General features: G+C 40.3%; 1 protein-coding gene across 2 annotated transcripts in view; it reads left to right on the plus strand.

Moving 5' to 3' along the window:
* The window catches only part of LOC141173173 (uncharacterized), a 213,610-nt gene that overhangs the window by 4,562 nt on the left and 192,849 nt on the right, over positions 1–16,199 (plus strand). For both annotated transcript variants that reach the window (XM_073657806.1, XM_073657805.1), the window contains exon 2: positions 1,219–1,251. In XM_073657806.1, the coding sequence (XP_073513907.1) occupies positions 1,219–1,251 (33 nt within the window). The remainder of the gene's footprint in view (positions 1–1,218; positions 1,252–16,199) is intronic.

The following is a 16,199-nucleotide window of genomic DNA, read 5'->3' on the forward strand; positions in this document are numbered from 1 at the left end:
GGAGTTCTGGTCTCCGGCTCGCTCCGTGAAATACTGGAGCAGCTGGCAGGTCACAATCTGCGGGAGATTGACAGGAGAGGACGCTGGAAGGTCGGTATAAGACAGGAAGCAGAGGACTTAGATTTGAAGCATTACTCCAGCGGTAAAGTAAAAAAAAATATCACTGTAGTAGTGCTTTAAATATCTGAATGTGACATTTTTTTTAGAGCCGTTAGAAGTACAAAAAAAAAATGTAGGGGAAGAATCGCCAGCTCCTGAATTGGTTAAAAAAAACATACTCATACTTACTGTTTTTTTCAGCAGTCAAATGGACACTAGACACAATAGAGTGGCACTGACTCTGGCACTGTTGATATGATTTATGGGTACGCTCTGATCTGGGCAAAGTTCATTGTGATGGGAATGGGGAGCAGTGACATAGTCTATTCTGAATCCTGTGTGTTATCTACTGTAAATAGTGATGTTATGTGTCATTGATGATAACGAGACTGCTGAAAAGTCATCGGTGCAGAAAGTATAATTTTAGTACTTGGCTTATCGGCAGAGTGAAAATTGCCAATTTTTTTGTTGTTTTTTTAAAAAAATACATAAATCTCACATAGTATAACAGCAGTGTTGTACATGTGTCTGTATTGAACCAATATGCATGGTCAGGCAGGTTGCCTTATCTACAACGTTTTGATCCCCCTGATGCTGTGACGGTAGGTGGGCAATGTGTGACCTGTCCCTGGCTCTTTGCACTAAATACTCAATGCTTTTGAGTGGCAACGGTAATGCTCCTGAAATGCCCATTTTCAGTTGGCAACCACCAACTACTACTAAGCAGCTTCTACCTGCACCTACTGTCTCCATCTCCTTTCCCTCATAGATTATAAGTCCTCATGGACAGAGACTTCTCTCTATTAGTTTGTCACTGTTTAGGCCTTTTTATCATGTATATAAATCCATCTGTATCCTTAATTATGGAGCTTGGTAAGTTAATTGTGTTTTAAAATAAAAGAATGTATTGTATGAAAGTATGTGTGTAACACACACACACTGTGCTAAGCTTTTCTTGTAGTTTAGTCGATACCACAGGAAACAGCAGCACCAGTGCTTTGTATGAATGTGTTCTTAAAGTCCAGAAAATGCTGTTATTTTTCTTTCCATGTTAGTTAAGTGATTTAATCATAAAAATTGAGTTGTTTTGCTTTTAATTGAATATATTTTACCTTTCAGGTATGTTGTTACCTGCATTACATTTAACTTCAGGTGAGTAGATACATTTTTCATATTTTAAATATACATGTAATTGCAACACACATACATACACACACATGCATACATGCAGAAACACATGTACAAACATACAAACCCATACACACATACATACACACACATGCATACATGCAGAAACACTTATACACTCTTAACCATGTATATACACATACGTACATACAGATGCATCTCACTAAATTAGAATATCATCGAAAAGTTAATTTATTTCAGTTCTTCAATACAAAAAGTGAAACTCATATATTATATGGAGTCATTACAAACAGAGTGATCTATTTCACGTGTTTATTTCTGTTAATGTTGATGATTATGGCTTACAGCCAATAAAAACGCAAAAGTCATTATCTCAGTATATTAGAATACTTTATAACAACAGCTTGAAAAATTATTTTAAAATCCGAAATGTTATCCTACTGAAATTTATGGTCAGTAAATGCCCTCAATACTTGGTCGGGGCTCCTTTTGCATCAATTACTGCATCAATGCGGCGTGGCATGGAGGCGATCAGCCTATGGCACTGCTGAGGTGTTATGGAGGTCCAGGTTGCTTTGATAGCAGCCTTCAGGTCGTCTGCATTGTTGGGTCTGGTGTCTCTCATCTTCCTCTTGACAATACCCCATAGATTCTCTATGGGGTTAAGGTCAGGCGAGTTTGCTGGCATATCAAGCACAGTGATATTGTTGTGTGTAAACCAGGTGTTGGTGCTTTTGGCAGTGTGGACAGGTGCCAAGTCCTGCTGGAGAGTGACATTTCCATCTCCAAAAAGATTGTCGGCAGAGGGAAGCATGAAAAGCTCTAAAATTTCCTGGTAGACGGCTGCGCTGACTTTGGTCTTGATAAAACACAGTGGACCTACACCAGCAGATGACATGGCTCCCCAAACCATCACTGATGGTGGAAACTTTACACTAGACCTCAAGCAGCTTGGATTGTGGCCTCTCCACTCTTCCTCCAGACTCTGAGACCTTGTGGGGTGTGTCAATGACTGCCTTCTGGACATCTGTCAAGTCAGCAGTCATCCCCATGATTGTGGAGCCTACTGAAACAGACTAAGGGACCTCTTTAAACACTTAGGAAGCCTTTGCAGGTGGTTTTTGTTAATTATTTTAATTTACTGAGATAATGACTTTTGCGTTTTCATTGACTGTAAGCCATAATCATCAACATTAACAGAAATAAACACTTGAAATAGATCACTCTGTTTGTAATGAATCTATATAATATGAGTTCCACTTTTTGTATAGAAGAACTGAAATAAATAAAGTTTTTGATGATATTCTAATTTAGTGAGATGCACATGTACACACACACACATATACATGCATCAACACATACACACATACATACAACATATACATACACACGCATACACACATACACATATACACGTTCACATACACACATACACACATAGATACACACATACTAAAAACTAAAAGCAAAACTAAAAGTAATAATATAGTAATATGAATTAGTAGTGTTTTATTTTGAAATGTATTTCAGTAAAAATGGAACGTAAAATGTGTCATAAAACAAGGCTTATTCAGCCGCATTGATGAAAAAATAAATCAAATATATACAAATATTGAACTATTTTGGCTACTAAACTATGTCCTTAATAAATAGACAGAACACTCACACAGCAGCAATGTGCCTGATCATAGAGAGAATTCTGCCAGCTGTTTTTGTCATTCTTTTAACATTTACTGTAATTCATCCCAGTATACATGCTCAGGCAATCTCTAACTTATTAACAGAAATGGCAGCTCTGGGTTTTGAACTTGGTTTAACCCCTTAGCAATGGAGCCAATTATGTAATTTATGACCAAGGCAAATTTTTACAATTCTGACCAGTGTCCCTTTATGAGGTAATAACTCGGGAACGCTTCAATGGATCTCACTGATTCTGAGATTGCTTTTTCGTGACGAATTGTACTTCATGATAGTGGTAAAATTTATTCGATATCACTTGCGTTTATTTGTGAAATATAATTACAATTTTGCAAAAATTTTGAAAATTTAGCAATCTTGAAACTTTGAATTCTTATGCCCTTAAATCAGAGAGATATATCACACAAAATAGTTCATAAATAACATTTCCCACAAGTCGTCTTTACATCAGCACAATTTTTGCAACTATTTATTTTTTTGTTAGGAAGTTATAAGGGTTAAAATTGACCAGCGATTTCTAATTTTTCCAACAAAATTTAGAAAACCATTTTTTTTAGGGACCACATCATATTTGAAGTGACTTTGAGGGGTCTATATGACAGAAAATAGCAAAAGTGACACTATTCTAAAAACTCCACTCCTCAAGTTGCTCAAAACCACATTCAAGAAGTTTATTAACCATTCACGTGCTTCACAGGAACTGTAGCAACGTGGAAGGAAAAAATTAGCATTTAACTTTTTTCACAAAAATTTTACTTCACAGCCCAATTTTTTTATTTTCACAAGGGTAACAGAAGAAAATGATCCTCAAAATTTGTTTTGCAATTCCTCCTTAGTTTACCAATTCCCCATATGTGGGGGAAAACAACTGTTTGGGTGCACGGGAGGGCTTGGAATGGAAGGAGCACTGTTTGACTTTTTGAACTCAAAATTGACTGGAATCTAGAGCGGACGCCATGTCGCATTTGGGGAGCCCCTGATGTGCCTAAACAGTGGAAACCCCCCACAAACGACCCCATTTTGGAAACTAGATTCTTCAAGGAACTTATCTAGATGTGTGGTGAGCACCTTAAACCCCCAGGTTCTTCACAGAAGTTCATAACGTAGAGCTGTGGAAATAATCAAACTTTTTCCACAAAAATGATACTTTAGCCCCAATTTTTTTATTTTTACAAGGGTAAGAGGAGAAAATGGACCCCAAAAATTGTTGTGCAATTTCTCCTGAGTATGCTTATACCCCATATGTGGGGAAAAAACAATGTTTGGGCGCAGGGCAGGGTTTGAAAGGGAAGGAACACCGTTTGGCTTTTTGATTGCAGAATTGGCTGGAATCTAGAGCGGATGCTATGTCTTGTTTGGTCAGCCCCTGATGTGCAAGTGACAAGTGACCCCATTTTGGAAACTAGACCCCTCAAGGATTTTATTAAGGGGTATAGTGAGCATTTTGAACCCACAAGTACGACACAGAATTTGATAACATTAGGTCATCATATTGAATATGTTGTCATTAGTGTTGAGCTCAAAAGCTCGCTATTCGAGTTTGCATTGGGGTGCTTGGGTATGCACTGAGTATCACGGGTGCTCGAGTCCCCATCGCACATATTTTGCGGCTGTTAGACACCAAAAAAAACATTTGGCGAATGCCCATGTATGGCAAGCAATCTCCGGGTGTTTTTTTTGGGCTCTATAACAGCGGCGAAACATATGGGGTGGAGACGCGAGCATGTCACTCGAGCACCCACGATAATCTGTGCTTACCCAAGCACCCGATGCAAACTCAAGTAGTGAGCACTTGTGCTCAACACTAGTCGCCATATCGTCATCATTTTTTTTCTTTAATTTTGAAAAAATCCCAACCCCAACACAACCCTAACCCTAGCACAACCCTAACCCTAAAACAACCCAAACCCAACCCTAACCCAACCCCAACACAACCCTAACCCCAACCCCAACACACCCCTAACCCTAATCCTAACCCTAATCCTAACCCTAATACTGATCCCAACCCTAAACCTAACCCCAACCCTAACTGTAAAAAATGGAAAATATATATATATTTTATTTTATAATTTTTATATGACTTAGGGGGTGACAAAGGGAGATTTGATTTATTTTTTTTTCTTTTTCAATGAGGGAATAATGCCCCTTAACGACCTCCATTTTAATGTGCATCGGCGATCGTTAATTGATTAAATAGTTCAATCTGACAAGAGTTTATAAAAAATTCTCTAGAACCCGAGTGCCCTTTCTTTTTGCCCTTCCTCCATAAGACCGCTGCCCTTTCTCTTTAGTGTGACTTCCCCAGGCTACTTTGGGGCTCTACCTCCATGGGCACTTATTCTCACTGTAGTTTGTCCTGAGATCTCTTAAAGGGAACCTGACAGCTGATCCATGCTGCCCTATCCATGCATTTTAATGCCTTTTTTTTACACTTTTTTTCCCTGTCATTAGAATAGATGAAAAATGCTTCAAAAATCCTGAAAGGATTGACATGTTGCAGATTTGAAACTTCTTCAAATTTGCAAGTTTAAAACAAGTAACATGGGAATGAGATTTCAGAAATCTCATTCACTTGCTTGCAGTAAAACATTGCGGTTTTCGCATGAAAAAATGTCAGGAAAAATGTGGTAAAAATGATGATGCGTGCCAATACCCTCAGAGATTACAGGTGTACTGAGCAGAGTGAGCGATCTTTGGTATGGGAGTGTAGGTGAGATAGCTACCTGCCAAACCTTTGTTCATCTGACAGCTATCTAAGGTGTATAGGGGCTTTAGGCAAACACTTGCTTACATGGCTGCATTTTCAGCCTTTATGTTGTCAATAAATGCAATGGACAAGCACACTGACCCTATAATAGAAGTATTGCAGTGATGAAAGAGGCCGTGGTCACTTCTCCCTGACTCCATCAACACAATTAAACCAGGATGTTATCAGGGAGCAGTGGTGACAGAAGCTGCGGTAAGTGACTGCAGCGCTGCCCCCTGATGGCAATGATGATGATGGAAGCTGCCATGAAGTTACTGTAGGAACATCCTCCTCTGACATCCCATTTAAGTCTTTTTCTCAAATGTCCTAGGAAGTAATGTAAAAACAGTTATGTGGATTGCAGGGTAGGAAGAATAGTAAAGAATTTAAAAATAAAACAAATTACAAAGGATAGATAGATATTTATAAAGGTTCTGAGACTCCCACCAATCAGTCAAAAGACCTCTTAGAAGTACACAGCTGAGGAGATAAGAGCACACAGAAAGCCTATGACTTTCTACTCCATCTGTGCTCGGCTGTGTGCGCTCTGCTGTCTAAACTGCACCATTGAACTGCTAGAATTATTATGAATTATACCCATCACACCATCCCACTTTATGAACTATGGATGCTACACCATACCCCCTTATTTATTATAATGACCACACCACCCCCCTTTCATGAATTATGGCTCCCACACTGTCCTTCCCTATGAACAATAACCATCACACCGCCCCCCTCTTGTGAGCTATGGTTTATATTATTTCCCCCTTCCCTTCTGTTCCTGCACCATAAAATATGACCTCCATACTGTCCCCACTTCATGCTGTGACAATCCTTATTGCCCCTAAGCTGCCCACTCTCAATACTGTGGTCTCACGCTATCTCTTCTTCTATATACATCCCGCACACTCTGACCTATCTTTCCTTCTGTATATCTCTTACTGTGCCCTCACTCTCCCTCCTTTTTTATACTGCCTCCATACTGTGCCCTCACACTATTCCTCCTTTCGTATACTTTCCTCCATACTGTGCCCTCACACTATCACTTGCTCTGTATTCTGATCTCCATACAGTGCCCTCACACTATCCCTCTTTTACTATACTGCCTCCATACTGTGCCTTCACACTATCACTTGCTCTGTATGCTACTCCCCCATACAGTGCCCTCACACTTTCCCTCCTTCTGTATACTGCCCACGTATACTGTGCCCTCATGTTATCCCTCTTTCTGTAGACTGCCCTCTCATATTGTGCCCTCACATTATCCCTCTTTCTGTTTACTGACTTCTCCCATACTGTGCCCTCAGAATGACTTCTACAGCGAAAGTCCCCTGTATCCTCAGCTTATCTATGGAGTGCTTATCTTCTTCCATGTCTTTGTCCCCTCTGCAGCGCTGCAACAACATCAGCAGTGTGATAAGGTGACCTCATAGCACAAAATGGAAGTCAGAAGCTTGATAATGCTGCCTCATGTCTGGGCCAATGAGCTGATCAGTGGTCCTGTGACCCTGCTGACCTAGCACTGGACCTCTGACGACTAGTGGCGGATAGGACTATGGAGATTTTCCTTCTGCAAAACTGCAGTGTAAAATGTGCAGTCTATTCACTACATGAAACTTACCTCTTAAATGTGAAAAATATGTGATATACAGTATTTGTGAAAGAGGGGGAACCCTTTTGACCTCATCAATTTAATTTAATGCCGACCAGAAAAATGTGATGATGATGCTGCATGGCGACTGTGGTTTGGAAAGGGAAAAATGCAAATTTATGTGCACCAAATAGTAATTTACATGAAGCTTTCTCACCTTCAAGAGGTGTGTATTTTAAGGTATATTGTCCCTCTCTACTAGCATTTTTAATATCACAGCAAAATAACTTGCGTCAAAAAAATTGCCCTGTTGACTTGTCCTTCTATGTGATGGTTCATCATTGCAGGTACTTGTACCCATCCAAAACTACCATGCATAAACTTCTCAGATGGGGCATTGCCTTCTATAATTCCCAAAAATACTCAGATTTCCTGACTGCCATGCATGTACCAACATCAAACATATTTGTGCACTGGATGAAATCAGTTTGCATTCTAAGAGATGGCTTTCATGTAGGGGCTCAACCAGGGCGAATGACTTGGCTAGGTTCCTTATTCTCCTGTGTTAGATCTCTGGTCCTCTGCAGCCTGACTTCATGCCTGTGGTTGGAAACCCCAGCCCACCATCTCTTGAGACCTCTGTTGCTTCATAATATGTCTAGGCCTAATGACAAGGCCTCATGTGACATCTTGATATCGCGAGGCTTAGGAAGTGACAGAGTAGAAGCAGGGCAGCGGGTGCTGGCCACAGAATTGAAGTCAGAGGAACTGGGTGCCACTAATTTTTTTGCTCATCTCTAACTTGGGCATTTTAAAGTGATTTCAATTGAAAAATTAGTTTCACAATGTAAAGTAGAAATATTAATATTTTTTCAAGGGATACAATATCTCCTTAAGCCCTAACTACCTTGCAGTGTGTGCGGATGATTCCCACAAATCATCATACCAATACAGTTCACTTATGGAGTGCCATCAGCATGTGTCTCCTGTAATGTACAGCCAGCATTGTTGAAAAGTAACCCGCTTGTCTTCGTAAAGTCTGTAAACATTAGCACTAAATAAAATGGTCCATATCTCTGGAGTCATCTGGCAGATTAAAAAAATAACTAAACAAAAAAAAAATAAACACATACTCAGGGGGTGGGGAAGAAAATAAGAGCAGCAAGGGGCCACTTTTGAGGAGATGTCAGATTCTCTTTAAAATGAATCTGTCACCTACAAAAAAAGTATTTAGCTTCAGATATAGTGATAATCTGCAGGTAAGTAGTGGTAAAATTTCCTGGTAGGCTTACTGGAAGCACAGCTGCAGGGAGAAAATGAAGATTTGTTCTCCATGTAGCCAGTTGTATTCAGAGCAGCCTAAAGACACGCACCCTTGGTAAAGACCATAAAGTTCAGCACTAAATAAAAATACCATATTTCTGGAAACATATGGCAAAATAAAAACTTGACATACTCACGGGAGCAGTGTTCATAATAAAAGAGCAAAACCTGGCTACTTTTGACCTGTTGAAAGGGATCTTTAAATGCCATATAGTGCAACCATAGCAGCTGAGCGTTTACACAAGGTTTATGCCTAGTAGGGCCCAGCAGACTGCGATAGAACACATTGTCATGCAAGGGTCCTTAGGAAAAAGCCGGTATACCGGCGAAACGCGCGTCAGGGAATTTATCTGAGCTGCATGATAGTGTAGGGGGGAATGAGAATCTACCCTAGGAATATGCATAATATGGCAGCATTATAATAAGGGAGAACTGTGTCAGCACCCTTAGCTGTAGCGGATCATATAGAGTATAGCCGCAGTGTTCGGCTGTTTGAGTCGGACACATCAAACACGTGTGCAGCTATGAGACAGCGGACTGCTCAACACTGCAGCGATCAGCTGTTTGTGCTGGGCATGCCGGCACGTGCGTGCAGGGAATGAGACAGGGGATAATATATTATTCCTCACTCGGGCGATCAATTGTACAGCTGGACAGGCTGAATCACAGTGTGATCGTTAACCTCTGACATGTGAGGAGCCGCTCGGTGCAGCGGACGGCCCCTCAGTGTAACAGAGGAGACAATCGCTTGTCAGTGTGATCTCCTCCTGCTAATGATTTTGAACAGTGCCGACTCATTAATAGCAGCCTAAATACACGTACTGTGCAATTGTGTGATTGAACAGAAGGCGAGTGCTGATTTCTGACATCTCCCATTGTTAATATTTAAAACAACTGGATTTAAGCGAGCCTATACATATATACATATATATGTCTGTCAGGTGGTGAATAGTAATGCCCTATGGCAGATTGATACATGTACATTTTGCTATTATAGCAACTATATGTGTCTTTAGTTGTTCCACCTGACATTCATATTTAGGCTATTCCAATATATGGGGTTAACATATATATATAACCTCGGTCCTACATTAGAGGGACTTGACTGAGGTGTCCCATAATTTGCCCTACACTACATCCAGCCAGATCTATTAGTGGGTACCACTTTTTCAACTAGTAAGTGGTTACCTTATATGCATCTAATGATGCATGAGTAATTTCACATTTATAGGTTTTTAACTAATCAATAAAGTTTATGTATTTTAATTTAATTTTCTTATATCCACACTTTTCCAACTCTCCCCTTTCCCTATCTCATATGACTACTTTGGTGGTGTACACCTGTGGATATAGATCTGATGAGAATAGACTATTCTTTTGGTCATATCCAAGGGGCAGGTCAGTAAACGACAACATCGACGCGGAACTAAGTACAGTAGTATATACTGTACGTCCTTTGACAAAGAAATCAGGCGGGTCAAGAAGTTGGGAAGGGGCACCCTAATGGCCAAAACAGACATTGAGGGGGCGTTCCGGTTACTTACTACCTGTGCCTCCGAATAGTGTCCGCCTATTGGGCTGCTTCTGGGAAGGAGCATACTATATAGATCGCTGTTGGCCTATGGGGTGCTCCAGATCCTGCTCACTATTTGAGGCATTTAGTTGCTTCCTCGAATGGGTCCTCACGGACGTTTCTAAGGGGGCACATATTATCCATTACTTCGACGACTTCTTATGCCTGGGCCCAAAAGATTCGCCACAGTGTGAATACATGCTGTATTCCACCTGTGAGAAGGAGAGAGCAGGAGGGAGAGCGGACACCACAGAGCCGAGGGGTTAGATGGAGAACGGAAGAAGGAAAAAGGCCGAGGGTGTTAAGGGAGTACGGTAGAAGGCCGACCTGAGCTCCCCCACGTTCCCGTTGGGCAGGGAACATCCCTGGGAAGAAAAGCCGCTTGCACATCCCTTTGAGGTTATGGGCAAGAGCGGGCAGAGGGACTACGCTGGAGTGCAAAGCCGACACGGCCAGGCCGTTCCTGCCCATTCAATCTGAATGTCGCCGGGTTTGTGCCAGAGCAGCGGTGGACCCTGACGGCCAGCCCCCCCTCTCCCAATACTGGCGCCTGACCGCTGGTGGGTCGAGACCCCCTGCAGTGGAGGCAGGTCTAAGCTCTGTAATTTGAATGAGTACACTTTAAATCCTTTTACAAGGATCTATTGGACGGCAAGTCTGGTGCCAGCAGCCACGGTAATTCCAGCTCCAGTAGCGTCCACTAAAGCTGCTGCAGTTAAAAAGCTTTTATAAGGATCGAGCTTGGCGGTCCGCCACAAGGCGTGCTACCGCCAGTCCCAGCCCCCTTGCCTTGGGGCGCCTCCCCGATGCTCTTCACTGAGTGTCCCGGGGGCGCGAAGCGTTTCCTTTGAAAAAATTAAGTGTCCAAACCACAGGTGGTGTAGCTTGCTTAAAAGCTGGGCCACATAACTATAACTGTGGTTTTGCAGTTCCACTGGTCAAATCTCTGTATTATCCTGGTTTTGGCATTTTTTGCCGTAAAAAAAAACTGTATTAGTGTCTCCCTGACTGCTCAGACGGCAATATATCTGTTTAAAAGAGTCTGGTGTAGGTCAGAGTAATAGAACTGTGGTTTTGCAGTTCCAAGGGTCAAATCTCTGTATTATCCTGCTTTTGGCATTTTATGCCATAAAAAAACTGTAATAGTGTCTCCCTGACTGTTCAGACACAAATATATCTGTTTAAAAGAGTCTGGTGTAGGCCAGAAAAATAGAACTATGGTTTTGCAGTTCCACAGGTCAAATCTCTGTATTATCCTGCTTTTGGCATTTTTTGCCGTAAAAAAAAACTGTAATAGTGTCTCCCTGACTGGTCAGACACCAATATATCTGTTTAAAAGAGTCTGGTGTAGGGCAGAGAAATAGAACTGTGATTTTGCAGTTCCACGGGTCAAATCTCTGTATTATCCTGCTTTTGGCATTTTTTGCCATAAAAAAAAACTGTAATAGTGGCTCCCTGACTGGTCAGACACCAAGATATCTGTTTAAAAGATTCTGGTGTATGCCACATAACTATAACTGTGGTTTTGCAGTTCCACGGGTCAAATCTCTGTATTATCCTGCTTTTTGCCTTTTTTTGCCTTAAAAAAATACAGTAACAATCTCTCCCTTACTGGTCAGACACCAATATATCTGTTTAAAGATTCTGGTGTATGCCACATAACTATAGCTGTGGTCTTGCAGTTCCACGGGTCAAATCTCTGTATTATCCTGCTTTTGGCAGTTTTTGCCGTAAAAAAAACTGTAATTGTGTCTCCCTGAATGGTCAGACACCAATATATCTGTTTAAAAGACTCTTGTGTAAGCCAGAAAAATAGAACTGTGGTTTTGCAGTTCCACTGGTTAAATCTCTGTATTATCCTGCTTTTGGCATTTTTTGACATAAAAAAGACTGTAATAGTGTCTCCCTGACTGGTCAGACACCAATATATCTGTTTAAAAGAGTCTTGTGTAGGCCAGAGAAATAGAGCTGTGATTTGGCAGTTCCACAGGTCAAATCTCTGTATTATCCTGCTTTTGGCATTTTTTACCGTAAAAAAAAACAGTAACAGTCTCTCCCTGACTGGTGAGACACCAATATATCTGTTTAAAAGATTCTGGAGTAAACAACATAACTATAGCTGAGGTTTTACAGTTCCACGGGTCAAATCTCTGTATTACCCAGCTTTTGGCATTTTTTGCCGTTAAAAAAACTGTAATATTGTCTCCCTGACTGGTCAGACACCAATATATCTGTTTTAAAGAGTCTGGTATAGGCCAGAGAAATAGAACTGTGGTTTTGCAGTTCCACGGATCAACTCTCTGTATTATCTTACTTTTGGCATTTTTGCCGTAAAAAAAACCAGTAATAGTGTCTCCCTGACAGGTCAGACACCAATATATCTGTTTAATAGATTCTGGTGTACGCCACATAACTACAACTGTGGTTTTGCAGTTCCACGGGTCAAATCTCTGTATTACCCAGCTTTTGGCATTTTTTGCCGCAAAAAAACTGTAATATTGTCTCCCTGACTGATCAGACATCAATATATCTGTATAAAAGAGTCTGGTGTAGGTCAGACAAATAGAACTGTGGTTTTGCAGTTCCACGGGTCAAATCTCTGTATTATCCTGCTTTTGGCATTTTTTGCCGTAATAAAACACTGTAATAGTGTTTCCCTGGCTGGTCAGACACCAATACATCTTTTTAAAAGATTCTGTTGTACGCCACATAACTATAACTGTGGTTTTGCAGTTCCACGGGTCAAATCTCTGTATTATCCTGCTTTTGGCATTTTTTGCCGTAAAAAACTGTAATAGTGTCTCCCTGACTAATCAGACACAAATATATCTGTTTAAAAGAGTCTGGTGTAGGCCAGAAATATAGAACTGTGGTTTCAGAGATCCACGGGTTAAATCTCTGTATTATCCTGCTTTTGGCATTTTTTGCCATAAAAAAACTGAAATAGTGTCTCCCTGACTGCTCAGACACCAATATATCTGTTTAAAAGATTCTGGTGTATGCCACATAACTATAACTGTGGTTTTGCAGTTCCATGCGTCAAATCTCTGTATTATCCTGCTTTTGGCATTTTTTGCCGTAAAAAAACCTGTAATAGTGTCTCCCTGACTCATCAGACACAAATATATCTGTTTAAAAGAGTCTGGTGTAGGCCAGAGAAATAGAACTGTGGTTTTGCAGTTCCACGGGTCAAATCTCTGTATTATCCTGCTTTTGGCATTTTTTGCCGTAAAAAAAGACTGTAATACTGTCTCCCTGACTGGTCAGACACCAATATATCTGTTTAAAAATGTGTGGTGTAGGCCAGATAAATAGAACTGTGGTTTTGCAGTTCCACGGGTCAAATCTCTGTATTATCCTGCTTTTGGCATTTTTTGCCCAAAAAAAAACAGTAATAGTATCTCCCTGACTGGTCAGACACCAAGATAATTGTTTAAAAGATTCTGGTGTATGCCACATAACTATACCTGTAGTTTTGAAGTTCCATGGATCAAATCTCTGTATTATCCTGCTTTTGGCCTTTTTTTGCCGTAAAAAAAACAGTAACAGAATCTCTCTGACTAGTCAGACACTAATATATCTGTTTAAAAGATTCTCGTGTTCGCAACATAACTATAGCTGTGGTTTTGCAGTTCCACGGGTCAAAACTCTGTATTATCCTGCTTTTAGCATTTTTTGCCGTAAAAAAAAACCTGTTATAGTGTCTCCCTGACTAATCAGACACAAATATATCTGTTTCAAAGAGTCTGGTGTAGGCCAGAAATATAGAACTGTGGTTTTAGAGTTCCACGGGTTAAATCTCTGTATTATCCTGCTTTTGGCATAAAAAAACTGTAATAGTGTCTCCCTGACTGCTCAGACACCAATATATCAGTTTAAAAGATTCTGGTGTATGCCACATAACTATAACTGTGGTTTTGCAGTTCCGTGCGTCAAATCTCTGTATTATCCTGCTTTTGGCCTTCTTTTGCCGAAAAAAAAAACAGTAGCAGTCTCTCCCTGACTGGTCAAACACCAATATATCTGTTTAAAAGATTCTGGTGTATGCCACATAACTATAGCTGTGGTTTTGCAGTTCCATGGTTCAAATCTCTGTATTATCCTGCTTTTGGCATTTTTTGCCGCAAAAAAACTGTAATATTGTCTCCCTGACTGATCAGACATCAATATATCTGTTTAAAAGAGTCTGGTATAGGTCAGACAAATAGAACTGTGGTTTTGTAGTTCCACAGGTCAAATCTCTGTATTATCCTGCTTTTGGCATTTTTTAATGAAACACTGTAGTAGTGTTTCCCTAGCTGTTCAGACACCAATATATCTTTTTAAAAGATTCTGTTGCACGCCACATAACTATAACTGTGGTTTTGCAGTTCCACGGGTCAAATCTCTGTATTATCCTGCTTTTGGGATTTTTTGCCATAAAAAAAACTGTAATAGTGTCTCCCTGACTGGTCAGACACCAATATATCTGTTTAAAAGATTCTGGTGTATGCCACATAACTATAGCTGTGGTTTTGCAGGTCTACGGGTCAAATCTCTGTATTATTCTGCTTTTGGCCTTTTTTTGCCGTAAAAAAAAAACTGTAACAGTCTCTCCCTGACTGGTCAGACACCAATATATCTGTTTAAAAGTTTCTGGTGTATGCCACATAACTATAACTGTGGTTTTGCAGTTCCAAGGGTCAAATCTCTGTATTATCCTAGTTTTGGCATTTTTTTGCCGTAAAAAAAACTGTAATAGTGTCTCCCTGACTGCTCAGACAGCAATATATCTGTTTAAAAGAGTCTGGTATAGGCCAGAGTTATAGAACTGTGGTTTTGCAGTTCCACAGGTCAAATTTCTGTATTGTCCTGCTTTTGGCATTTTTTGCCATAAGAAAACTGTAATAGTGTCTCCCTGACTGTTCAGACACAAGTATATCTGTTTAAAAGAGTCTGGTGTAGGCTATAAAAATAAAACTGTGGTTTTGCAGTTAAATGGGTCAAATCTCAGTATTATCCTGCTTTTGGCATTTTTTGCCGTAAAAAAAACTGTAATAGTGTCTCCCTGACTGGTGAGACACCAATATATCTAATTAAAAGAGTCTGGTGTGTTGCACATAACTATAACTGTGGTTTTGCAGTTCCATGCGTCAAAGCTCTGTATTATCCTGCTTTTGGCCTTTTTTTGCCGTAAAAAAAAACAGTAACAGTCTCTCCCTGACAGGTCAGACACCAATATATCTGTTTAAAAAAGTATGGTGTAGGCCAGATAAATAGAACTGTGGTTTTGCAGTTCCACGGGTCAAATCTATGTATTATCCTGCTTTTGGCATTTTTTGCCCAAACAAAAAACAGTAATAGTGTCTCCCTGACTGGTCAGACACCAAGATATCTGTTTAAAAGAGTCTGGTGTAGGCCAGAGAAATAGAACTGTGGTTTTGCAGTTCCACGTGTCAAATCTCTGTATTATCCTGCTTTTGGCATTTTTTGACGTAAAAAAAACTGTAATATTGTCTCCCTGACTGGTCAGACACCAATATGTCTGTTTAGAAAAGTGTGGTGTAGGCCAGATAAATAGAACTGTGGTTTTGCAGTTCCACGGGTCAAATCTCTGTATTATCCTGCTTTTGGCATTTTTTGCCCAAAAAATAACCAGTAATAGTGTCTCCCTGACTGGTCAGACACCACGATATCTATTTAAAAGATTCTGTTATACGCCACATAACTATTACTGTGGTTTTGCAGTTCCACGGGTCAAATCTTTGTAATATCCTGCTTTTGGCATTTTTTGCCGTTAAAAAAACTGTAATATTGTCTCCCTGACTGGTCAGACACCAATATGTCTGTTTAAAAAAGTGTGGTGTAGGCCAGATAAATAGAACTGTGGTTTTGCAGTTCCACGGGTCAAATCTCTGTATTATCCTGCTTTTGGCATTTTTTGCCGTAAAAAAAACTGTAATAGTGTCTCCCTGACTGGTCAGACACCAATATATCTGTTTAAAAGATTCTGGTGTATGCCACATAACTATAGCTTT

This window comes from Phyllobates terribilis, unplaced genomic scaffold, assembly GCF_046119375.1.
Source record: "Phyllobates terribilis strain yellow unplaced genomic scaffold, ASM4611937v1 Scaffold_12__6_contigs__length_324123572, whole genome shotgun sequence".
Classification (NCBI taxonomy): domain Eukaryota; kingdom Metazoa; phylum Chordata; class Amphibia; order Anura; family Dendrobatidae; genus Phyllobates; species Phyllobates terribilis.